The 26,651-nt window shown below is 39.4% G+C and overlaps 1 protein-coding gene across 1 annotated transcript in view; it reads right to left on the bottom strand.

The window, feature by feature from the left end:
• The window catches only part of LOC104577906 (contactin-3), a 68,575-nt gene extending 64,084 nt beyond the window's left edge, over nucleotides 1–4,491 (bottom strand). Inside the window, exons 1-2 of the mRNA XM_010225421.2 lie at nucleotides 4,459–4,491; nucleotides 629–762 (exon numbers count right to left, since the gene is read on the bottom strand). Coding sequence (XP_010223723.2) covers nucleotides 629–689 — 61 coding nt within the window. The 5' untranslated portion in view covers nucleotides 690–762; nucleotides 4,459–4,491. The remainder of the gene's footprint in view (nucleotides 1–628; nucleotides 763–4,458) is intronic.
• Nucleotides 4,492–26,651: the final 22,160 nt, after the last annotated feature.

The following is a 26,651-nucleotide window of genomic DNA, read 5'->3' as shown; positions in this document are numbered from 1 at the left end:
CTAGGGAAAACAGAATCAGTACCTACCTCCACTCCAAAACAAACACACACACACACACACACACACACAAAAAAAGGAGGGGGGGGAAAGGTTTATTTGCCCCCAACACTTTCAAGCAGAGGAAAAACAAATTCCCTCAGTTTTAAATTATTTGCACATTTCTTACTGTTATTTTAATGTCAGAAGCTACAAGTTAACTTTTCGAAGGCAGTTCATAAACCAGAAAATTGTACTGCAGAAGAAAGAATTTAAATTCTCCTGGGATTTGGTTTTTACTCAGGCAGGTGTTTGAATTTGTTAGGCATCACAAGTTTCAAACACCAAGAATTAGCTCAGCTTTATGTGACAGCAGAAAAAGCAAACCTCTGAACTGCTGAATTGATACAAGGACAATGCAGTGCTATTCCTGATGAATAAACTCACTGCAAAATAAACAGTTTTGACAAAAGCTGCAACAGTCATCCCCAGTGACCCTACCAGGGCATGCTTATCTTCTGAATAACTTTACTTAGCACATTTACATTTTGAAATATGGATGGTTCTAGTCTTCAAATGTAATTCAACCCTGGAATTTGAAGACTTGCGTGTAATTCTAAACCAGAAATTACAGACCACCACGTATTTTTACCTCCAAAACAGACAATAAAGGATAGCAGGAACAGCTGTTTCCACAGCAGCAGCATCTTCATTTGCCAGAATTCAGTAATTTTGGTTCACACGTAGATGAATCATACATTTAGTCTTCCAAGAGAAAGGTTTAACCTGTTAAAAAACAGATACACCAGGATCACGACAGGATTCACAGTAAGAATTTTTTTAAAAACATTTTTAAGTGAGACTGAAAGACTGATCTCTTGAAATTCCTCCTTTTTCTTTGAACCCTGGAGAGTACCTGAGTACCTATAACATTTCACGTGCATAGCTATGTGTTAGAGATTACATAATTCAGCAGGAGCACAGCTGATGGGCAGCTTCGTTTTATGGTTAACTAGCACTCCCAATCTGTGATACTTATTTTCATGAAATAGGAAGTTAGAAAAGGTGAGAAAGTACAAGAGGCACAATTGTACCAAGTCTTTTTATTTAAGTTTTATCTTTCCATTTATGTTTTTTATATGTCACTTCCATAACAAGTACTTTCTCCAAAAGGAAGGCAGCAAGGCAAAGTTTAATGCCCTGTAACATACAGATCAGATCAATTTTTTTTTTATGGCACAGAAAGATTAAGGTCAAAAAAGCAGCCATTAAATTTGGGGAGTCAAACTAAAAATGTCAAATCAGTCTGCCCATCAAGTAACTCTGCCTAGATCAGATGGTCTCAAGCAGGAGTTGCGACCATGCCCAGTTCTCATCAACTAAGATTTGAATAAGTAGTTTAAGAAGCAACAACAGCATCTAAAGTGCTAGTGATTTCTGAAAGAGTCATGCAAGTACAATGACTTCTGATAATTTTTCACAAGAAAAACAGCCACTGGGTTGGCAAGATTAAACTCTTCTTTGTGACAGTGAAAAAAAAGAATCTGAAGTCAATCAAAGAAATCACACAAGCAAAGAAAGGTAACGTAGCTGTTCTGCTTAATATTTGTAGACTTGAGAATTTATTTTCTCTATTTTTTTAAGCAAAAATAGAGATTGTGTTTCCAAGGGCTTTCTCGAAAGCACTCCCCTAGTGAATACTATCAGGGAGCAATCACATACTTTGGATCGTGGAACAAGAAAACCCCAGCCCGAGGCACAAGCCTCATCCTCACCGCTTCAGGACTTGCTGCTCTGACACACAGCTAATTTGTGTGATTGTCAGACGCTATCCTGTGTTCAATTTACACAAGGGAAGGCATATTTGATAATGTATTGAAATGCACTCATAATTGAAAAGATGTGAACGGAATCTAAAATGAAGTATAGGCGCCTGGAAGAGGTTTCCCTGACTCAGAACTGTCCCCAGCAGGAGTGTGGGGCCCTGGCTCTGCCCAGGTCCTGTTCATGTGACAGCTGCAAGGCAGGAGCTTTCCCCACCATCCCGTCAGGGCCAAAACCCTGAAGCAGCCGTGTGCCAGGACAGCTTACCATGCATTTGCTATTTTTCATGACAATCTAGGAAATGGCCAGAAATCAGCCACCAAGAAAACAAACACCTTAAAAATCATAAGAATTAAGTGTTAAAAGAACTCCCAAACACATCCCCAGAAATACCAGGACGTGGCTAGAATCACTGCATAATTCTGTGTAGCTTCAGTGCTATTGTATTCTGCATGTTGCTTCTGTAGGATCATCTGTAAATAGTTTATCAAACTGAATTACTGCACAGCGATACTGCAACACAACTATGAAACTGTGTTAGCATGAGCTATTGTGCTGCGATTGCACTGTGTTTAATGAGTGCTTCCCAGAGAGAGCAGTGTCCTGCATTCTGCTTTTCTTACAGGCAAAAGATCTAGCCTTTTTAGAGGCTGTAAGAAGTTCTTGTTTCAAACAAGTCACCTGATCAGAAAATAAAACCCTATAAAGAATGAGAAGTAGAAGATAGGAATTACTTCTGGAGGAGGCATTTTCCAAATGTGATAAAGAGCTACAAAGGCAGAAATAAACAATTGTTCTAGCCATTAAAAAAGAGGAAGAAGAGAAGATTTAAAAAAGAGCAAGGTGAAACCTAGTGAACAGAAGCCGAGAAGGGCAAGCCACAAAGTGTCCAACTTGCATATTCCTCAAGAAAGCACACCAGCTCTTAGTATGCACTTCCTTAAAGACATTTCATTTGTGCTCAAGTGCTCCTTCTCAAAACCAGTCACCTTCCACAACTAAGGAGTACACAATGCTGTGAATTCACCTTTCAAGACTGATAAAGGTATTTAACACTATGATATGCACCTGTAGCACGCCAAGGGGGCAAGAAAATCCCAACTTAAGTATCTAACACACCAGGGCAACACACATCTATAGGAGTTTCCAACTGAGTTCTCCTTCAAATTTGACTTTCCAAAACCTCTATTCTATCAGACCATATAAAAGATCAAATGAAGAACAGGACTACAAGACTATCTAAAAAGATTTGGGGGGGGAGGGGGGGGGGTTGGGGAGTGGCGTTGGGGGGAAGAGGGAGAAATTAAAAAAAAAAAAAAAAAGAATATTTACTACCAGAGTCAAATATAAAAACTATCAGTCCCCCAAAGGTGGGATTTGGGTGTTGCACGCACACATGTACGTCTGAACACAGCTCAGATCCGGTTCAAGAAACTTTCATTTTGTGCTGGATATGGAGTCATTGAATCTAATTTAATTACAAACTGGAACTCAGGAAAGTTAGAGAGACCAAGAACCAATTTTTCTATGTTGATCACAAACTACAAAGAAGGAAATAAACTGAGGTACTGGCACTAGAGGTCAGCATATCTTTGCTAAGGTAAGGAGTTACTAGAAGCTGATCTTGATAAATTACGAGTCTTTTTGTTCATATTCTAAGACCGAAAGCAACAAATTCCACAATGAAAACAAAGTATTCTCTCTTTGGAAAAGCAAGTGTGTTGCAACCACATACATTCAGAAAAAGCTGTATTTCAGAAGATGTTATAATCCTAGAATTCTGATAAAGCCAAAGAAATACAAAATTAAAAACACTGCACAAGTGACTTCTTTTTAAAAGAGGATCAAGCTAGTCCTTCTGTATTGACTCCTTATCTCTTGACTCTGTTTCAGTATCAAGATTGATCCTAGAGAGCTGGCCTGTCTCCATAGCGACAAATTCAAGTACAAAGCGCAAAACGTACGTGAACATACCAAGTCAACACCGATCTGTGCTATGCCACAGTTAACCTTTCTGTGGATGGAGACGCAACTAAGGGTCTAGAGTTCACTCCCCAAGTTTTAGTGTCTGATATATATGGAAGGCAGGCACTTCTGGGAAAAGAGGAACATTTCTGCAGGTGAGAGCATTTGTCAGCCAGGTCATGCCAGTCAAGATTTTTTTCCCTCCCAGCGTCTTTATTTTATACCATATCTGTCTTCATCACTGCAAAGAGTCCTTTCTCCTCAGTGCTGAAGCTAACTTGTTCTTCAGTCGCTTCGTTACTCAGCCACTGCTCAAGAATTGCACAGACAGCTTCAGAGAATCCAGTATACTCAACTGTTTTAGTGATTTTTATCCAACCAGTTTTTCACTTGCAGTAGAAAACATATGCTAACTATTTCCCTTTCACATTATCCATCTGCAAACATGCAAACCCAGAAATAAAGGTAACTAATAAAGGTAACCAAGTTAATGTCAGAGTGTGGAAAGGTTTTGCAACAAAGTGAACTACAGTGCATTTTTTGAATACTGTACTAGACAGCCAGTACTGGCAACAGCCTTCTGAAAGAAATGCAAATAGTTCCAATACACCTGAAATGCAGCAAAGAAGAATTAACCAATTAGAAGTTTAGCAGCATGACAAAGAATACAAGTAATAAAAAGCAAATACACACACAGCAATGCAATGGCTCATTCGGAAAAAAAAAAAAAAAAAGTTCAAAATGGTGCTCCAAGGAAAACCTTGGTTGCTGTAGCTCCTTTGGGGTCTCATTCGATTATTGTTCCACAATCACATGGCAGCATCACTCATTAGCAAGCAGCCTTTGCAGGCAGCAGTTATGAGGCTGCCCTGTGGCTCTTACTCAGCCTTCCTATCCATAGAGGAGTATTAACAATAGACGCATCATCTCGAAGTCAGATTGTAAACGAAAAAAGAGGAGGAAAGTTTTAGAGGAACTTCAGCATTAAAAAGTACTAAGGAGGAGTAAAATTATTTCCAGTTAATCACCACCTGAGTCACTCTTAGTCAGAAAAGTCATAAAAGTTTTTAAGAAAATTTATTTACAAAATCTTAAATAGAAGAACCCAAAACTGTTCTGAGAGTTTTATTACAACACCTCTTATCTTGCATTTATTGGCACTCTCATTTATAGTCCCCTGATCTACCTATTACATCCCTGGCACTTGATCTAACTCTTGTATTGGGAGCCTGTTGCTCTAATGACCACATGGGTGGCACTAGTTCACATAGTATCTCCCAGATTCCTATGCTTATTTTAACACCTCCTTTTCCCACTGAAACAAGGAATGATTATAGCAACTGAATGCCCACCCTCACTGCATACTAATCTCTCTACAAGCAACTTCATGGAGTATTTCTACTTTGTATCTCCACACGACATCAAGATCCACTCCAAATATGCCCATGGGACTTAAGCAACTCATCATTCAGGTTTTTCCCCCACTTAGGATCTAATAACCACCATGGAATGCTATAATTCAGTTCAGATTTTGCAAAGGGAATTATTCCACTCAACAAAAGGGGTGAAGTTAAAGTAAAAAGAGAATCAAGGAATGACACTTCTGAAGTTCTATTCATATTTACCAGTCATCTTCTAAAGCCAGACTGTTAGTTACTTTAGATATTTCAGTTTATTATTGTGATACAGATGTATTTCAGGAAGGTATTTAGTAATCTACTGAAGGAATACATGCTTCAATCTCAGCAATATCTCTTGCATTTCAGACAGCTAAGATTAATTTACTGTCATGTTAAAATTGCACTGGCAATGACTTGTGCTCTATCCATTAATTCCTCCTTTCTTGGAATATTTCATATCAAGGGCCAACTTCAAAAAGCCTTACTGAAGTGACTGTGGGGAGGGTAGAGAAGGGGAACAGGCACCCCACCCTCCCACCCATTCCTCCCAAAGCTTACTTATTTTCAGGCCCCGATTCCTATCATTTGTACACCAGAGGCTTTCGCCATGTAGCTTACCAATTTCAGAAACCCTTTTGATATCACATACGGGTCATCACCTATAAACCAGCATCCCACCACAAGTACTCCACCAGAAGTGAGAAATTCTTTGACCCATGAGGATCGGATGTAATGAATAATTTCAAAAAATAGTGCAGGACTATAAAATTGTGATGAAGTTCTTGCAAAGATCAAACATGAAACTGGACAAACTACACCCCAGGGACCCGCACCACAGGTGAATCGAAGCGACCCGACTCCTTGATTTCTATTGCTGTAACTCTGATGAATGTACTGTGTGCATCTTGCTTACTGTCTCCCTAAGACTGACAGTCCATGGCAACCTTTAGCTCTGCAAGTCTCAGGATAGCAGAGGATGTTGCCAACGAATTGGTGTTTCAATCCCTGATAATAAGATTGATCCTTGCCCATTAGACTCTTCAAATTACTTCCTCTTCCTCTTTGCCATAGAGGTACATGGAGAGCAAGGTTTGCCATTTCTCTGGTTTTGTTTCACAACAGGTTAGGTTCCATCTCCTATAAATTGTAATTTCTAAAGTTCCCTTTATCCTACAAGGTTGCCAAAACATAATGTGTAGGAGCCATCAAAAGGAGCAGGGACTTAAGGTTTAGAACCAGAAGCGCTTTTATTGAGCATCAGACCAAACTTATATATTCTCCGAGTATGTGAGCACACACTGTCCATGCGCTCCCTCCCCCTGCCTCCAGCCAATTCCTTGACTCTATTGGTATCTGGGTCCAATCCTGCTAACGGACAACAGGTAACCAACCACAGACCGGTGCGTCCAGCCTGTGTTTTAGGTTTCTCTATCTGCTAATCTGTTATTCCTAACTTTCACAGTTTCTCACTCCTAACTTTCACCGTTCCCACAGCTTCTCACAGTTTCTCAGTTTCCCACAATAATGCATCATTTTCCTTTGCATACATAACGTAACTGCAATATTTCCTGGCCAGAAGAAAGCTCATTCGCACATGTCTTCATGTCCCAGGTTGCACTAACCTCCACTTCCTGCAGGGCACTGCCTTGCTTGGCCAAAGATCCCTTAAAATTCCAATTAGGGAGTTTAAATGACCTGGCCAGAGGGGTTACATAAAGCAATTTGTCAGTAGGTCTCCCTTCATCAAAATTTTAGAGCACTGAGTATCTAGTAATCCTACTGCCCACAGTAATACCATCTAGTTCCAAGAGCTTTTTTAAAAACAAAACAAACAAACAAACAACAATTTGCTATTCTGCCATTCTCCCTCACATTTCTCCCACAGAAGTGCACTAAGTAAAATGACAACGGTTCATGGCATAGGAGAAGCAATAATCATCATCCTACTCTTGTGACAGGCTTCAAAACCCAGTCACTGAAACACAGTCACTTCCATTTAGTTTGAACCATGAAACTTAGAAAATGGAGAATTGCACATTCAAGTCTTTTTTTTGTTGTTGTTGTTGTTGCTGTTGTTGTTGCAAAAGCACACACACCAACACAAAAGCCAGAAGACACACATTCGGTTCGGACTTACTGTGTAAGATCATCTCATTACCTGCGTTACCAAAAACCAATTCAGACCATGAATTTTAACCTCATGGATTACTGGAGATCTATGATCTATGAGCTGAAACGGCTATTTTTACCAAGCTGCTACTAAACACTAAATGGAAAAGGCCTTTAAGACTTCATATTGTAAAGGCTTTAATAATGCCATTTTTATCCAAACTCTTCTTGCCAAATTATTCAAAGCAAGAAAAGACAGACTTCCCTGCACCGTTCCAGAGATGTGATTGTTGGGGGGAAGATTCATTCTGGTTTGTCATTACAAAGAAAAATATAGCAAAATCTAAACAAGTATAGTGATATTACATTACTAACTCTATGCCATAGACCCACGTGCATGGATCCTCAGATACATCTGCAAACGAATATACATAAGTAATTAATGCTAACAGGAGATTGCTTCCAACATTTTCTTCATTGTTTCCTTCTTTCCCCATGCTTTTTCTTTCCCCGCTCTTTCCTTATCTGTTTTCTTAACAAATACCAATTCTTAAGATACTATACAAAATTCAAGAAACAAAATAAAGTTGCAGGCAACATCTGATTTTAGGACAAAGTCCATCTACATATAGAAAAGAACACTCACCCTCCAAAAAATGCTAAGAAAAGACAGCACAGTATGACATGGTGACATGACAAAATATGCAGGCAAGACCATTACGGGGTAGGAAGGAATTTTACAACTCTCAGCTGTCTGTGCCTCAGTAGCAGAGACCCTTTCTAGGATCTCCACACTCCATTTCCATGCACATCCCACAGGACAATGTTACCTGGACTTCCCTAGATTCATTTTCCCAGATAGCAGAGAACATCTCACACACAATAAAACAAAAGCAAATTAAAAACTACAAAATAGTAGTATTTTTGTATTTTCTGTAGCAATATTTATACTATTTTTGCCTTTTCTGAAACTGTAACTCAAATTCCAAAATTTGGGAAACTGGCTAGACAACAGTTAATCTAAAACTGATGCACACTTGTTTGTGAGACATTGCTCACAAACTGTGAGGAAAGAGTTCTCCTCTTTCCATCCAGTTAAATTTAGAAAGCAAAGATGATCTAAAAGCAAGCAGACATAAAACAAACCCAGCAGTTTTGCTTTCTGCCTCACAGATAAGCAGAAGGTGGATAAAGGGGATTCTTTTTATTATTTTCTGTAGCTTTTTGATATTTACAGTCCTGCTACTGTAAACAAGGGTAAAGAGTTTCACAAACTAACAAACTAGCACTTATTTCTTGTTTATATTGTAATCAGAGGTATGCTGACATTGAAAATGTGATAAGGATTCTGGATGGACTTTATGAAAGGAATGGTGAGCCCAAGTAAGCCGTCAGGCAGCGCTCTGCAAGTCCTCTGAAGTTTAGCACATCCTTCACATGGTCTTCAGGGCCTGTGAACCTCCATGCAACACTGGTCCCCTGAATAGCTCTAAGTCACTCACAGAGACTAATCCATATCAAACAACAGCCCTGCATGGTTAGGGATAACAGGAAACAAGCCTAAAAAGAGATCTAACCCTATGAGTTTAGGGCACAAGTTTCCAAAAGGGCAGCTGGACCAAACCTTCCCCACAAAATACAGCATAGGAAGCAACCGAGTTTTACTCCTACAGCTTCTACTCAGTGAAGTATGAGATATTTTGTTCTAAAATTAAGCAGAGACAATGAGAAGTTCCACAAAGTTAGACACCAAGAATGGCAAAATGACCTCAATACTTAAAATATATAGTCAAAAAAAAAAAAAAAAAACATGTCTAAGAAGCAAAAATAATGGTATTTTACATTTCATATAATCTTACTAGCTTTTAAATATCTAGTCTGGAAGTGAGCTAGATAGAAGAACCCACCAATTTTAATGTAGAATTGAACTTCAGTATATATAGCCCCAGGTAGGTACCCCTAATGTATTGTGTCTATGATTATCTCTGTCACATGCAGCTATTCATCCACAGACTTTTCTCTCTCCAAGATAAAAATAAGAAAATAAAATGCTCAAGTATTTTAGTCAAATTTTTCAAGAAACTGAAGTATTGGCCAAGAATTTGAATACTGTATTTCAGCTGAATTAAATCACCAGCAGCAGAGATATTAACCCCAGAAGTAGATTATAACAGCAAAAAATACTTAGCAGACAGAATAATACCCATTGGAGACTATGATAAAGCAGTTACAGATGTTCAGTCAATTAGTATGCCTGATTAGCTTGAAAATTCCAGTGCACCATATAACAGTAATGAACCATTTCATGGTTACTACCGAATAAGACCACTAGATATTGCACATTTTAAAAATATTTTTAAAATAGAAGAGTCTCCTGCTTCCTTCCAATCCTCTCCTGGGGAGAGGGAACACACTGGGGATAACCCAGGCAGCTGCTCCTCCCCCTTCCTTTTTCTCATCCCCAACTCCCCCTATTGCACATGGATCTCCAGCAAGAATTCAGACGGGAGCTTGTTTGATTAACTTGCCGCTAGCAGAAGACAGTATTTTAAGATATTCTCATAAACCTTCACAACCCAGATCACTGCAATAGAGGGCATATGGAACGAAGAAGGAATTGTTACAGTGGGTAATGAAACAGCAGCAGATAATTTCCATTTTGCACAATTTGTAGATTACTATTACTTGGGTATCTATGACACTAAAGTCTTCAGACAAGAAGTCAAGTCATCGTAAGATAATAAATCTGAAACTTCTTAGAAACTAAAATTTCCACATAGTTTCCTTACACTTACTAGTGGACTCTTGGCATATTCCCAAGTTTATTGCTTGCAAGGGTGATTATAATTGAACTATGACTATAGAGATAAAAGTAAAGAACTGCTAGATTTGTTAGCCAACAAAAGCCTGAAACACTTTTATTCTTCCCATCTATCAAGACCCGGATTTTATGAAAGAACCAGGCTTGATGCAAACAGTTCTGGAAAGAACTGGCAGCCAACATGAAAACACCGAGGTGAACGCTATTTCTGTGAAGAATACCTAAGAGCACTACAGAAAATCAATTTGTGGGCTTGAGAAAGAAATTCAAATTAGGAAATGTGTGGTTGGCAGAGATTTTGAAAACCATGGAAGTAGAAGATGGGGGATGGAGATTAATTTGTTTGTGAAATATTAAGAGCATTTTTATCCAAAATGCTATAGCACAAAAGAAATATCTGTGGGAAAGCCATACACACAGCATACAATTTACTCTTGTTGGAGAAAAAAAAAATATGGAAACATAGATCAAAATCTATGGGGTTCAATAGATCTTCATCCCAGTTACAATCTTGTTTCTGCAACCATGAATTATTTTAGAACAAGTTTAAAAGATAACTTCAGAATATTCTCACTCCTTAATGAAAAATATTAAAGTTTTGTTAACCAGAAGCTTCTATTTATCTTATTTATTCCTCTCTTTACCTTTTACTTGCAGAGATGAAAAATCATTTTCCACAGTATCTAACAAGAAAGCAGCAACAAGTTCCAGCCCACAAAAGATGCTATTTTCTTTTGGCCTCTAAGGTACTCTTCATGGCTGTATGTACTTAGCACCACTCTCCCTACATTGCAGGCAAACATTCCAGAAATGACCTCCAATTAAATCCATAATTCTTTACGAATTAATAAAGCCACTGAGCCAGCAGTCTCAGCCCTTTTGCAGTGGGCTGCAAGCAGACAAGTGTTCTTACTCCTCCAGCAAGATTCACTGCCATCTTTTATTTAAAGCACTAAAACTGTTCTTACAGTTTCACAACCTGGATTTGAGCCAGGAAATGAAGGAAAAGGCCAAAAGACAACTACAGCCCTATGCAAACATCTACAAAAACAAGCCTATGTGCTACACTGTATATAACCAGGGAAGTAATTTGACCTAATATAGTCATATCTGTGACAGAATTTGTATTATCCCATGATATGACCAAAGAGTTACATAATAGATTAATCTATTTATGCTATACTACTATTTATATGTATATAATATATATAAATTGCCAGCATAGCAATGAACAAAGTTACAAAACAGATAAACTATTAAATCATTATGTACAGCACTCTGATTCAAAAGAGCTAGATATAGAACAGCATATTTGGAAGAGTTTGTCTTCCACAGTGAACAGAAACTGGATAAGAATCTAGATTTATATTCTACTGGCTTCAACTTCATTGGAACGACACTCACTTACATGACAACACTTCAAAATCCTGAATAAATTACATTATTTTTCAGGAGTTGTCATGCTAATATTTGATGCAATTCACATTTATATGTAATGTCATAAGGTTTTGTAATACCACACTTTTTCTATCCCTTTCATGTAGGCAACCCAAAGGAGACATTTATTTTCACACATTTATTTGCGCAGCCAAAAAAAAAAAAAAAAAAAAAAACACCACACTCAACATATTTAGTCAACACGACCAGAAATTAAGACAGATGGAAAGAGCTGCAGCCAGCACTACTATAAAATGAATGCCAATTCATGTATAAAAGCATTAGGACTTTTCCTAAAAAGCCAGCGGCACAGCTGCTGGCCCAAAAGCCAAGAACAGTACTTGAAATCAGTGCTTACTTCAGAGGTATCTTTCAAAGGTAGACAGGCTATTCTCTTATTTCATATTCATTCACTCAAAAGTAAATGAATAAAACCGATGTTCATACATTTGTCTGAAAGACCACAAATATGTTTTCTTTCAATGTAAAGCTTGCCTTTTTAAAGAATATATTATTAAAAGAATTTGTTAACTTTGAGATTTAAGAGAGACCAAATTTATATTGTTAATATCAATGATATTCATCACCAATATCAATGATGTATATATCAATAAAATAATCCTTAAGCTTAGTGCATATTACAGTAAAAAAGAAATTGTTAGCATTTAATAGCTTCCTGAATGTCTTGAAGAAAAGTATTTTATAATAAAACACCTATGTAATTCAAGGTGGCTACAGTAGCCTAATAGTTGTTCAGGGGTATAAAAAAAGATACTGTTAGAAAAAGATAATAAATACTCATTCTAGCTGAAACCCTGCTCTGCTCCTTAACTCCAGTCTCAAACCCAGTAGATAGTTTTCAATGGGGCATCTTATGACCAAGCTGATATGGTAACAGGTTACTTTTACGTAACTCCGGATGTTTAGGGAAGTTTGTGATGAAGCACAGCTGCTACTGGAAGGGCTTCCCTTCTGTTACCATGCCCTTGATTTGTCCTTTTCATGAGCCTTGGTTGGCAGCACGAGAAGAAACAAAGAGCACCAGCTGTTCCTTCTAGTACACTCTGGTTTCTCTGCAACTATCATTACCTTCATTATTCAAAGAAGCAACTAAGAATTTTAAGAGAGATGGGAAAAACAACAATGGATGGAAGGGCTTAATATCCAAAGCATTGACAGAACAAAGCACTATTCCATCACCCAGAGAAGTGAGAGTAATTAATACAGTACCTGAACTTTTCAGGAAGCTGTTTTAAGAAATATTGATGGATGGGCATCAGTAGATGACTACATAATACAATTTAATAACTTCCTTAGAGGAAAGCAGAAGTACTCCTGTTGAAGCCCCGAGAGTCTATCCAGCCTGTATAAAGTGAGTTTTTCCTTTAATTACATAGCAGAGCTGACTGTAAGCTTTCAGATAGCAGTTATTTTTCAGGCCATATAAATCCAACATGAGTTAGGGAAGATTTTCACTTAACAACTCTTCTATAACTAACTGTGTAAGTAATTGTGTAAATACCAGAAAAACCTCAATTCCAAACTTGCAATATTTCAATAATATGCAATACTTACCTATAAAATCATAACCCTATACTGCCTATACCATTAAATTTACAAATCATGTTTTGCTTCCTTTTTTCCAAGCAACTCTAAAATTACTTAGAGCACTCCAACCTAGGTGTGCTTACTATAATGAGTATAATTTTCTGCAACAAAATATTTTTTTTCAAACAGTAAGTGTAACAGAACCTTAAAAACAACTGTATTTTTGAAAAATAGAGTTAATATTTGAAGTTTTTTTTCCCCAGATCTTAAATAATATAAAACAGTATCCAAGAATGAAGTATTAAATGTAGGCAGATAAAGGGTCTCCTACTAGTCTTTATAATAGAGGGGAAAAACTCTCACATATTTGTGATACAATGTCTGCCAATAGCTCTTGATCACTTCCAGTTTGAATAGCTTTCCTTAAAGTATTTGTTTTTTGAAACACAAAAAATGGATTCATCAGGAACTATTTTTATCATGTTCCAAACAACACACCTGTTTAACAGGTTCTGATGGTCAAACAGTAACATAGTAGGAATGCAATCAAGCTATACTGTGCATTAAAAATTACCCTAGTAAAACAGATATGCATATACTCCAATATGCTTGGTTGAGATATTAAATAATCCAAGATCCAGAAGTGAGCTTTCCCCCCAGTCGTAACTGCAACTCAGCAGTGATCCGCACTATACTTGTAGCGGAAAATACCAGAAAAATTATGATTAAAATCAACAAAAATGTTAACATAGTAAATGCTGACTACATAAAAACACTCATGATCCAAATGGTAGCTGTGCATGAATACGCTGTACTGCCACAAACTGTTCCACCACCCAGGTAAGCACTGCTGCCCTGCAGCTGCAGAAACAAGATCAAGCCCAGTAAAGGTTAGGACATCTTCATTACTCTGTAGCAGCACTACTATTAGCTGTCGTGTTCCCAGGAAAGCCCTACTTCCACAGCTCCAGATCCTGCTGGTGGGCTCTCTAGTATCTAAGAAGCTGAAGCTTCTTTCCATCAGCAAGGCACCAGTAAGCAGCTGGAAAACAGGGTCTTTCGCTGCTTTCAGAGTTGCAGGAACAGTCTACCTTGTACCAACCTAATTGAGAGACATGAACAAAACAGGTAGGCAAGATGCCTTTCTAAAGTAACTGCATAAGCCTTATCTCCTTAGGAAAACAGGACGAAACATTTGGTTATAGTTAAAATAGTAAATTATGGCTTCTGCATTAGTCACAAGAATCCAATTCCCCACTTTCTCCATGCAAAATAATTAAAGAGGATTTTTCCTACGCATTTTACCCTGAATGCCATGAGAGGCGATTTCAACAAGTAGAGCCTTTTCCAACCCAGAATTGTATGAGTTTTCTGTAAATGAACTGTGAAAATAAGTATGCTGGTAAGCTAAACAAAATTTATCATTTACTGATCTGCTTCAGATTGGATTAGATGGGATTGCTCCTATGTAGTCAAGCAGTGCAACACACAAATGATTGTTTTGACCTCAGTGCAAATGAAGAAAACAGTGACCATGCTTTACATTAAGTTGCATTGTGAAAAACTAGTTGATCTTCCCCACCAATTTACTCTAAAGAGAAAGACCTATGGGTATAAACAGCTGTGTTTATTGGATCCTAAGTCTCAAAAAGACCTAAATACATTGAGCTATAATACTCTTCAGAATTGTCGAGGTCTACCTAATTGAAATATATCCTCCAAATTACAAACAGGACACTATGATCTAACACAGTAGAGTTACAGAAATAATATGATTTTTTTAAAAAATGGGTTAGCATACCAAAAAAAAACGGAATAGAAGTAATAGCTATTTTTAAAATGATTAATGCAGGGTAGCCCATCATGGCTTGGTTTAAGATAGAAAAAGCAAAGTAATCTAGGTTAATCTAAGCAAGTTTGAATTTGATAGCTATAAAGTCTCAATGAAATTCAAACTGTTGAAATATAGTAAAGTTCAAGATTTCACTCTTCCTCATTATAATTGAGATTAGAAGACTGCCTTTCCTTAACCATAGAAAAAAATAAAAACAGCATATAAGAATACATATATTATAATAGATAAGAAATCTGGCTATACCTGAGCCCTTTAGTGCTTCATGAGCTACTGCCAAAAGGCCTAATATAAACAGATGGGATCTTGACTCCACAGCTTCCCTGACATTAAAATACATTAAGCTTAAATTACATTAAATTACATTAAACTTTAGTTTAAACTAAAGTTTAGTTAAACTGTAGTTTAAAGTTTAAACTACATTAAATACTTGCACAGGTAAATACTTGCAATTCCATCACTGCCATTCTGGAGAAAAGTAGTAGGGACATAAAGCAGTTTTGAGATGTTGCGTTTGTGGGGCCATAGAGGGAGTTCTGTAAGAACATGCTTAAAGATAGGGGAAATTTTACAGATGGGAATATCAAACAGACACAGAAAAGAGGCTTTCCTATAAAAGCTGCAGGAATAGGCAGAGAGGGGAGAAAAGTTTTAGCCAAAATATTGAAACAACCTGAGCACCATCAGACACATATTCATTCCACATCACTGTGGTCCTTCAAGATGAGAGAAGGAATACATCTGGTCACAACGGACCACTGAACCTGGACACTCCAGAAGAATGAAGCATTACAGAAATCCTGATTTTTTTTTTTTTGCGGAGGCATGGGAGTAGGAAGTGAAGTAACATAAATGATATAAGTGATCAGTATGTTCCTCCGACAAGCCCAGCCTCCTCGGTTTTCATTTGCGGTTGTCCAAAACACTTGCTCATGTGCTGCCAGCCTTGTTTCTTGGGGGCTCCCCAAGCCAGGAGCTCTGCAATACTTATTCATGTAACTTCATGTTCCACAGTTGAACACTACAAAACACAGGCAGAAACTAGTTCCCTCTTGCTTTCACTCAGGATCCTCAGTGGATTAATATACATGCACTGACTTCAAATACTGTCTATTCTCACAAAAAATGTTTCTCCAAGAAAACACAAACAGGCTTCAGGCATATTTTGGTTCATTGCTGAACGCAACCTCTGTAGCTACAGCTGCTATTTCATTCAGCTAGACATGCAGCAATTTTAACAATTAATTATTCCTTATATTGACTAACAGATTCGTTTTTCAAAAGAGTATTACTTAAAAGTGATAGTCTGGAGAAACATGAGCTTCAAGAAGAAAATACCTTATTGATTTTAAGGAGCAAAAATACTTCAGTGCATTAAAACTACGGAAAGGTTAATGGTAGAAAACTCTATCTTCCTTTCTGAATGACAAATAAACAAACAGCATATTCAGAACATTCCAATAGCCACCTCTCACCTGTTCTGTAATCATCCCCTGCTCTCTTTCTAAACCTAAGATACTGAATTTTAAGGAAAGGCTTCAGAAATCTTCTGAAATTCAGCTGTGAAAAGGTAGTCCCTAAGTACTTTTAATTGCCTGAGAGACAATGAGCACTGTATCAGCCTACCACCTGAGAAATCCTTCCAAGAGGCATCCAAAGATAACAGCCCTTTCATATATGTTATATGTTATGAGATGTATTTGAAATGTATTTGTATTTGAAATGTATTTGTATTATATGTTATGAGATGTATTTGTCTCAGACAAGAATTAAAAATGCATATTTCAGCTTGACACTGAAAAGATGAACTACCAAGTTGCTTTGGTAGATCCATAGCTTTCACATCCCGAAATCTTTAACCCAGAGATCTGCAAAGCACACAGTCAATTAAGATACACACATATACTTCTGTGAGAAACCTTGACCTTCTCTAGCTTTGGCACTCTGATGTCCTAGGTATGTGCAGGACCAGACTTATCCAAAAGCCCAAAACATGCTCCGAACATCAGAGACTCTCTCAATACTTCACACAGCAACAAGAGGCCGCTGAAGAACCGAGCCTGTTTCAGAGTAGTGCTCTACCAGTCTATAGTAAGTCTTAATTTTCCACTGACAACTTTTCTTTCACATTGTAACACCTAGAATGAACCATAATGGCTCATATCACCAGCTTAAGTCAGATGCATAAATTCTACTGAAGGATAAATTAAATAATAATGCTGAATTGTCTGATGTCTAAAGATATTTGAAATTAGGATCTCATATTCCTTGAGCACAAACACTACTAAGCTGCAGGTAAATTATGCAGCCCCTACCTAGTGCATTGTTCAATAAGAGACTGGCCACAAAACAAAACAAGCAAACAAACAAACAAAAAAAAACTTTGGCCAGCATTATGTTCCAGATCCTTAGCCCCAGTTAAATGTAAAAATCAATGAATAGTGAGTTATATCTCCTGTTTCTTTAAGGTAAGCAGAAAAGACATGTATTTTCAGGTAAGAAAGCCCATAGTTCACCTTCAACGTAAGCCAATGCTAAAACCAATAATGAGATGTAAAAGCCTGTAGGTGACTCAGGGAACTCACCAAACAGAAGGATATAAAAATAAATAAATAAAACATTCAAAGCTGAGCACAGTTAAAGGACAGCAGCAACCTTTAAATTGCAGCTGAACATTGTGAGTACATTTTCAAGTCAATAATATTTCAAGCAAGAGTTATACACATTTTAGTACACAACTTTTCTGAAGTGCTTTTTCCAAGTTCATTTGTCAACTTATTATGAAAAGTCTCTTGCATAATGAATAGCCTTCCAAGAATAGTTCACCATATAGTAGGAACTCTATGTAAGCATTAGAGATGGATCAGCATTTCTATTACAATGCCATCAAGTAGCAGCTCAAGCTAGAGTTCAAATTACTTTTCCAAACTTCAGTAGTCATTAGTTTGAGGAGTTTGCCTGCCCTTCATGAAGTCTTTTATTTCATTGTGAGAGATTCACATAATACTACTATTTTTCATCATGCAAAATAAGCACTTCAACCAGTAAGAAATAAAAAGAAAAAAAAAGAAGAAGAAAAAAGGGCAGCACATTGCTTTTAGTTATCCTCGGGATCATTAATAAAAATAATCATGCCTGACCATCTATACTGCTGGATCTTTTGCGGCAGCTGACCGATCCCTCTCAAGGACATATTTAAAAAAAAAAAAAAAAAAAAAAAAGGGTATTCGGACTTAAGGGAAGCAAGTCTGGCACCATATTTAGCGACAACAGGGCCACATCACAGCATCATGGACATTGGTAGTTCACAACTGGTAAAACATGAACAACAAAAAAGAAAAGATTCCCTCTGCCCCACAAAAGCAAATCACTAGCTAAAGAATAAGCACCAGAGCAGGACAGAGTAAGCAAAAGCTGCAGACAGATAATGCAGAGAAGACTGTAACAGGAAGGGAATTTTCCCCCCATTTCTGACAGAAAGATCCTGCCTCTGTCAAAATTCAATAGAAATCTAGGAGCAACTTCAGGATGAAAATCCATAGTGTTCAAAATTGAATTAGCAAAGAATTAGATAACCTGAAGAATGATTTTTTTAAGGTAGTATACGTTTCTAAAAGGCTTGGAGTATATAATTAGCTAAGAAGGCAAATCAAAATTGTTTGGAGAAAAACATTCTCAAAGCATTTTGTATATTAAAAATTTACATATACTCTGAACAATGTACAGAAATATATATATATTTACATAATATATTTATATATATACACACACAAGCACAGGAGATTAAAGCAAACACACCAAAGGAAAATAAAAAGAAAAATAAGCAACTTCTCACTGGAGGTTTGTAGTTGTAAACAGCACACTAGCATTCACAACAGTGTCAAAGACAAGATAAAAACCTCGTACACTCAAGTTGAATTTCAGAGGATTATTAGCATGTCATTCAAGTTAGAGAAACGCAGCTTTACAACTCGAGCAACTCCGCAGTCATAAGAATTAACTTTAAATTAAGGGGGGGAGGGGAGAAGCAGTACAGCAATAGCTGGATTTCCAGTAACCCATCGGTTTTAACCCACAGCGCCAGCTGGCCGAGCCGCGCGGGGCCGGCGCTCCCGGGGCGCTCGGGAAGCGCTGCCGAAGGCGGCGGCTGCACCTCAGCCGAGCGGCTCCTCGGTCACCCGCTCACCTGGGCGCTTTTCCTACCCTTACACGCGGGCTGGGGAGGAAAGGGTTTTATTAAATGCTCCCAAATGCAGAAAGCGCTTATTGCGAGAGCTGTAAGAGCCCCCTGCGCTAGATGCGGAGATGCAGCGAGGCTCGCTGACGGGGAGCGCAGAAACGGCGAAGCCCAACGGCGGCAGGAGGTTGTGCCGCGAGCGCCGTAGGAGGATGCCTGAAGTGCCATTATTGCACCTTGTCGGAAAGAGTTTTTAAAAAAATAAAATAAACTTGACAGCAAATACACTTCCAAGGCAGCAAGTCACGCTGACGGCTCCCACGGAGTGAGGCACGGACCCTTTCCCAAGGAATGCAAAAGCCAAACGTACGTACCGGGAGGAACCGGCTCCGCTCGCTGGCGACGCGCGCTACGATCCGCTGGCGACGCCGTGCCTCCTCCGCGGTTGGAAGGTCGCGGCCGCCCGCGCGGCGCCCCCGGAGCGGCCCCGCTTCGCTCTCCTCCTGCTCCCCTTCGGGAGACCGTTTAACGGTCGCCACGCGACTGCCCCCGCCCCAGACCCCGGCGACCGTTTAACGGTCGCCACGCGACGCCCGCTCCAGGCGCCCGTTTAACGGTCGTCGCGTGCCGCCCTCGCGCCCTTAACGAGCCGTTAGCGAGCGCCGGCACGGGGCTGCCGCGGGGCCGGGGATACACGCGCAGCTCGGAGACGCTCCGCGGCAGACGGGAACCGCGGCGACGACCCCGCTGCTGCCGCCACCCGGGGGCGCAGAGCCCAAGTGAAGTTTCGCGAAGTTGCCCCCCGCCTCCCTCCGCCGCTCCGCGCACCTGCGGGGCCCGCGCACCTGCGGAGCGCGCGGCGGCACCAACACTCCCTTATGCTGCGGCTCCCGCCGCCTCTTCTGGAGCGGCGCGCGGCGGGCGGGGCGGGGCCGGGGCCGGGCCGCGCGGGAGCCGCCTCCCGCCCCGCCGCTCCCCGCCAGGGGCCGCCCGGGGCCGCGGAGCCGCGCGCGGGGGCCGCGGAGCCGCGCGGTCACGCAGGGAGCTGGCGCGCAAGAGATTAAGTAAAAACTTCAGCCCCTTGCTGGGCTGGAAGCCCGGGGGGAGAATCGGGTTCGCGCGGGTCTCTGCGTAGGAGCCACATGGAGATTTTATTGAATCTGGCCGCAGCCGATCGCTGTGTTGCTGCTGGGTTGCTGTAATTAATTCCTTCACGTCTCTTTTTTAGCAGGTTATGTAACAAATAGTAATAAGTTTCCTGAACCCGCTATGGTCTTTGAGGATTCCGAGCCATAATAAAGCATTCACAGTAATTGGGAAGGTGCCATCCACCAGGCTGCCCTGGAAGCCAGGGAGAGATGCTGAGGCCTTGTGAAACCATTCAGCAGCAGCTCCAGCTGCACTGAGGCCTCCCCTGAGTGGGAAGCCGGGTTTCTGCACAAGTTATTTTGGAGATGCCACTACCCCATCTCTGTTTCTGTGTGCAGTGAAATAGTGGAACGTGCTAGCCAGAGAAACACCAACATCTCCTTCTCTGGGGACAGATACACACTAGACCAGTATCCGCTGAGCCAGACTTAGCAGGAATCCCAGCTGCCTGTAAGGACCTGAGGAGACCCATCTTAAGTCCCCTATGAACCCAGGAGTCCTTGTGCCTAAGGAGCATCCATCTCTGAGATGCAGTTGCTTGTGCGATGACTTGTGGCACTGGTTTGAGGAAGGGATGTAGAGAAACACATTAGAAAGACTACAAGCTGTGTCTTAACTGGCAGATTGGGACCACCAAGGACTCACAACCACAATTGAAAGGAGGTAGCAGCCATGAGCTGAGCACTGACCTTCCTACCAAGATGGTTCAGCTTGGATTTGGCATGGAGTAGGAATGAGTACAGAGTCTATTACTGTAGCTTGGCTCATGCGTGGAAGGTAGTGAAGCACGGTAGCTACTCTGTTACATAGCCAAGAGTCTGCTTTGCACCTTTGCCTCAAAGATTGTGGAGCAACAGAAGAGCAGGAAGAGCCCAGAGTCTCCTTCTGAGCCCAGGGTTTGGTTATTCATACAACCTTCCCACCAACCCTGGAGCATCAATAACCCAGTGACCAATCCCAGAGAAGGACACCCCCTAATCTGCAACAGGTGTCCTCTATATCCCCACAGCTCTTTATCTTCACCAGGTGACTTTTATTAACCTTTCCTCCTATATATTTCCATAGAAGATTATGTTTGCTTTTTTTAAATGATTGCACAAAATCTTATGTGAGGCTGACCCAGCCTTGGTTTTACAGCAAGATACAGTATAGCATCTCTAGGTGCTATACATCCAGCACTATGGATGCTAACATGTCAACAGGGCATCAGTTTGGTCCTGACCAGGAGGAGGATCAGAAATGCAGTTGATGTCTCTCTTCCCTCTAAATATTTTAGCTTCCCCAGAGCATCCCGATTCACACATTCCCTGTGCCTGATTCACTTGGGCTTATGAGACCTGACAATATCACAGACCTGTAGCAGAGTTTTCAGCTGGGAAATATGTGCTTTAGCTGTGCGTTGTATAGGAAGGGAAGCCTGTGCTTTTATGCTTGACCGACCATAGTCATCCTTTAAATTTTGAAAATGTCTTTTGCAGTTTGCCCTCCCTTATGACCTTGTCTACCTCCAAAAAAGCCCCACACTTTCTGCTTTGACCAACTGTTACAGTGATTTTTTTTTCTCTAGTTTCAGTAATTATTTAAATCACGGACTTCAAACTCCTATCACAGGTACCAAACTACACTATGTAAAATTGCAGGGTTTTTTAAGTTTGTTGGAGAAATACTTTATAAGATCTTTATAAGATGACTCTAACCTTTGTGAAGACATAGGAACCCAGACATGTAGATACAGTGGTTTAGTAAGTATTTTGCCTTTCCTTTTCATTTCAGGAAACGCAGCAAATGAGCAATAGCACAGTATATTTACTGAAGATAATCGATTTGCAGACTGCAGACTCTCTAAGGCTAGATGGCATGGTTTCATCACCTGCTATGATGATGCCCTTCTGCTACCTGGGGCTTCTGGATGCTACTGTAATATACATGTTCAATAATAACAACCTAATTGAGTGTCCCACGCTACTTCCAACCTAATGTTTTTTTTCATTTCTACTTGTCATTCAAACATCGCTGTGGGCATGACACATGCCCACATTATATGAGAAGAGATATTTCTGCTATAGTGCTGTCTAATTAATGCTTCCCAAAGATTAAACTAAGGAGGTGGGGGAAATCTTAAATTTATGAGTGTGATATGAGTGTAAGCAGGTAAATAAACATAAAGATACTGAAATAAATCAGCTAAGAAACTCCACAATAATTAAGGAGAGCCAAACTTAGCCCCTCTCCATCCTGATGTCAGCTGGCATAAACCTAAAACTACCAACTGAACTCTTGTTCCCATTAATGACATACCCCCTCAGTTCTCTCCACCAAATGCTGCAGTTGCTATGCCTACTTCCAAGGAATATTTCTCTGATTGTGTTCACATGTTTTCCACATGTGAATTGCTTATATCTGTTATATACACCACTGTTGTCCCCTATCTGCTTTTCCTCCAGAAAAACAGATCATAGCTTGTCCTCTGGGTACTTTTGTTTCATAGGAATCTCTTAGGTACTAGCAGAAGTACCATCTGATTCACCTCAAGCTTAAGCTGAGCTGCTTTTGCGAAACTACGGAACACTTCCAACATGGAAACTAGATGGACTACTGGTCTGATCTTGCTGGTGATTCTCTGGAAGCAAATAAACCACTCCTTAATCTGAAATGGCCACTGGACCCTAGAATATTCAGGATTAGAAAAGCATATTTGAAAATGTACTTACTGTCTTTCTACTGTAAGGCTGTATAACCAGATGCCTGTGCTTTCAGGTATAGTAATGTCAGTAGTTAAATTACGTGGAAAAAAGTATGATGCTTTATATGCCGTTAAATGATTAGAAGATCTTCTTTTCCAGATCTTTTTATAGAATTTTATCTAAAAATAAGTGTTCAATATAAATTCAATAATTATTTTTATGAAATACTTCTTCAGCAACATTGATATACACTTATCTGAGCCCTGGCTCTGCATGCACAGTTAATAGATTTTGCATTTTTTCCAAGACCAGGGTTTTCTGAATATGTATATCACAGGATAATGTGCCAGTTCTTCAAAGAGAGAAGAGAGACACAGAGAGACTCCCTGCGGTGGCAGTGGCGGAAGAAAAGCTGCATTCGCGCGTGTGCTTGGGCCACAGTCATTTCATGTCGCTGGTGTTGCTAATACGGATGCCAAGATCAGAGGAGCTACTCTTGCTCACAGCCATCTGTATTTTATCACTGTTTTGTATCATCCCACCCTCAATAGGTCTAGTAACCATCGTATGAAAAATGATGTTATATTAAAAAGTTATGTTTTTAGAAGCATCCAGTAACAGTCAAGCCCAATTTCAATGAAGTAAATGGCAAACACTTCTTTTAGTATCAAATGTGATCAATTAAATCAGCAGTATCTTAAAAATCTCATTTCATTGTCTCCATGAGCTCCTGCTAATAAACGGAGAGCGTAGCTGCTGCTGGAGCAGCAGGAGGGAAGCGCTGGGTGGGGGAGGCTACGGAGAGGCCCCGTCTGTATTAAGGAAATTAATTATGTGAGTGGATTAAACTGCAGCATTGAAAGCCCTGACACAGGCTGTATGCATGAAAGGTTTACACTAGCAAATACAGCAGTGCTGGTGTATGGATGCAAATTTCCTTGATGCAGCCAGGACCTAGATCAGGTCATAGTAACTAATACAAAACTGATATGAATTATATGCAATTGTGCTGGAGAGCATGATACAGAAAGAAGATGATAATAAGAAGGTTAAGTGCCTTGTGAGTGCAAACTGATATCCAATATCTTGAAATCAGAGAGAGGGATAACTGAAAGGGTGAGAGGATATCACATATACCTGTATGTGGTAGACAGAGGCATAAAAGCAATCTATGAACCATGGGAGGAAGAGGAGTGTGACAGCATGATCTTTTCAGATGGACATTTCGGTTAGAAATGAATAAGTGATTGAAGGCTAATTGCGATAAACAGGCAAATTTTGTTTTTTGTTTTGTTTTGTTTTTTTTCTCCTTCCCTTCCAGGTTTTGTTTAGCTCTGTTTCTGTGTGTCATTGAAGTATTTGTGTATTAATAGATACTCATTTTAATAGCATTGCAGTAATCTGAACATCTGCAGCTATTAGACGTTAAAATATGATTACTTCCCCATATATCAAGTTATTTTTGTAGTACTCTACCTGATTTTGTCACATCTGTTAAATGCAGTGGATCAGTTTTTATCATTACCTATTAATTGGCAACCTTGAGCTCAAATGTTAAGCAGGAACAAGCCTGATGCCTGGAGGCCTGGCAAGCAGCTCAGTGGAAGGCAAAGACATTTTATGGCTGTCCTAAAAGCTAAATGACAGGCTGTGTAACTTTCCTAATCAAACAGAATTAAATAGAAAATTAGATTCCTTCTACCCCTGCCATCCTGTGTTTAAACAAACTGCTTGATATACTGTTTAATAGTATACAAAATATAGAGCATTTTCTAGATTAGTGGATTTACTTCTAGCAAAAATTCAGCTTATATTAGAGAAATCAGATATTTTGTTGGCTCAGAGCACCTAGGAATTTTCACACAGCATAAGGGTTCTCACAGGATGAGAAGCTACTTTTCTTCTGAAACATCCTGCTCTCAAGACTTACTTTTGGAGAGGTGAACACCCAGAGGATAAATGCATGCAAAGCATAATTTTGTTTGCTAGAAGAAAAAAGAAAGAAAGCTTAGGCAGGAACTGTCAATAAAAACCTGGTTAGTAAGTTTAAAGTGGTGGAGAAATACTCCTTAAAAGCCCTCTGAAATGTGATTGCTATGGTCAGGTAACTGTTCACTTTGTTAAGGGGAGTGGTGAAAACAGCCCGCTCCCTTCTTCCCTTTTTTTTTTCTTTTTTTTTTTTTTTTTGTACTCCAAAGAATTTACAAGAATCCTTATTTTTAGAGTTATTTTTGTTTTGGTGCAATGTTTGTTTCCAAATGTAATGATGAATTTTAATTATCTTCAATAGCTTTCAGTTCTAACTGTGAAATTTATGGCAACATAAACATCGTAACAGACAGGTGTTAGCAATGTTCTTCACCAAAGCATCCATCAGTTAATACTTGGCACACAGCGCCTTCCAGGGAATCACAGTGGTAGTTTAGCCCCACAGTTTGAATTTTAAAGATCATCTGACATTTCAGGTGTCAATATAATCAAGTAGGTTCAGGTTTTAATATGGTTTCCTTCATGAGTTACATCAGACATCCAAACCATGTCTGAGACAAAAGACATGTGCATTTAAACCCAAGCTTTATCAACAGCATCAGGTGTAGGCAGAGAAAACAGTGAGCATAAACAACGCTGACCTATGAAAAAAAAAAAACAAATCGAAAAACAGTATATCTGAAAGATAAACAAGACAAAAGAGTGCCCCAAGACCTTTAATTTGGTCAAGTATTTCAGACGATATTTGGTTTGTCACTACATGAACATATGCATAAAGTCTTAGTTAAAAAAACTTTCCTAAATCAAGAGCTAATAATTCTAAGATATATAAATACTCTGATGGGAAAACTGCAATGAATACAAATGACTCTATGCTAATTTACTTTGAACAGAAACAAGAAGAAAATAATATATAAATGACCTGCAACCAAAACGGCATTGCATCTCCACATGAGGGTAGTTGGTAAATATGGGCAATATGTCCAAATATGGTCAAAATGCACAAATATGGTCATAATGCCCATATTGGGGAATCCTGCCCTGATTGCCATATTTGGACATTTTGACCATATACAGGTAATTTTTGCTATGTGGCTAAAATGCCCATATTTGGGCATCCTGACCAATTGTCATATTCGGGCATTTTGACCATATGAGGTTAAAAATGCACATATATTGTCAAAATGACCATATTTGGGCATTTTCACCATGTATGGGCATTTTGCCATGGTAAAAATGCCCAAATATGGCAATCAGATTGTGGATGCCCAAATATGGGCCTTTTGAGCCTACATGGACTGTTCTTTGACCATATATGGTAAAAATATCCAAGTATGACAATTGTGCTGGGGTGCCCAAATATGGCCATTTTGACCATATATGGGCATTTAAAAAACAGTCTTCTTGGCATCCTGCTTTCTGGACCTACACCAGCTATTTGCTCAGGTACCTTCATACTCTTGCACGCAGTCCTGTGCCACGTGCTCTAGGTGTCCCTGCGTGTGCAGGGGGGTTGGACTAGATGATCTCTAGAGGTCCCTTCCAACCCTAAGCATTCTATGATTCTATGATGCTATGAAAAGGGATATAAATAAATTCACATTGAATTGACTATTAAGAACAATTGAATTGACTGGTTGCTATGGCTGCACCTGTGAATAATGTTCAATTAATTTTTTTTCTTTATGTCAGTTTTGAGATAAAATTCTAGAAGGTTTCA

The sequence above is a fragment of the Tinamus guttatus genome, unplaced genomic scaffold (assembly GCF_059628265.1).
Source record: "Tinamus guttatus ecotype Peru unplaced genomic scaffold, ASM5962826v1 Tinamus_guttatus_pri_ptg000451l, whole genome shotgun sequence".
In the NCBI taxonomy this organism is placed as follows: domain Eukaryota; kingdom Metazoa; phylum Chordata; class Aves; order Tinamiformes; family Tinamidae; genus Tinamus; species Tinamus guttatus.
This window is presented reverse-complemented; position numbering and strand designations above follow the sequence as displayed.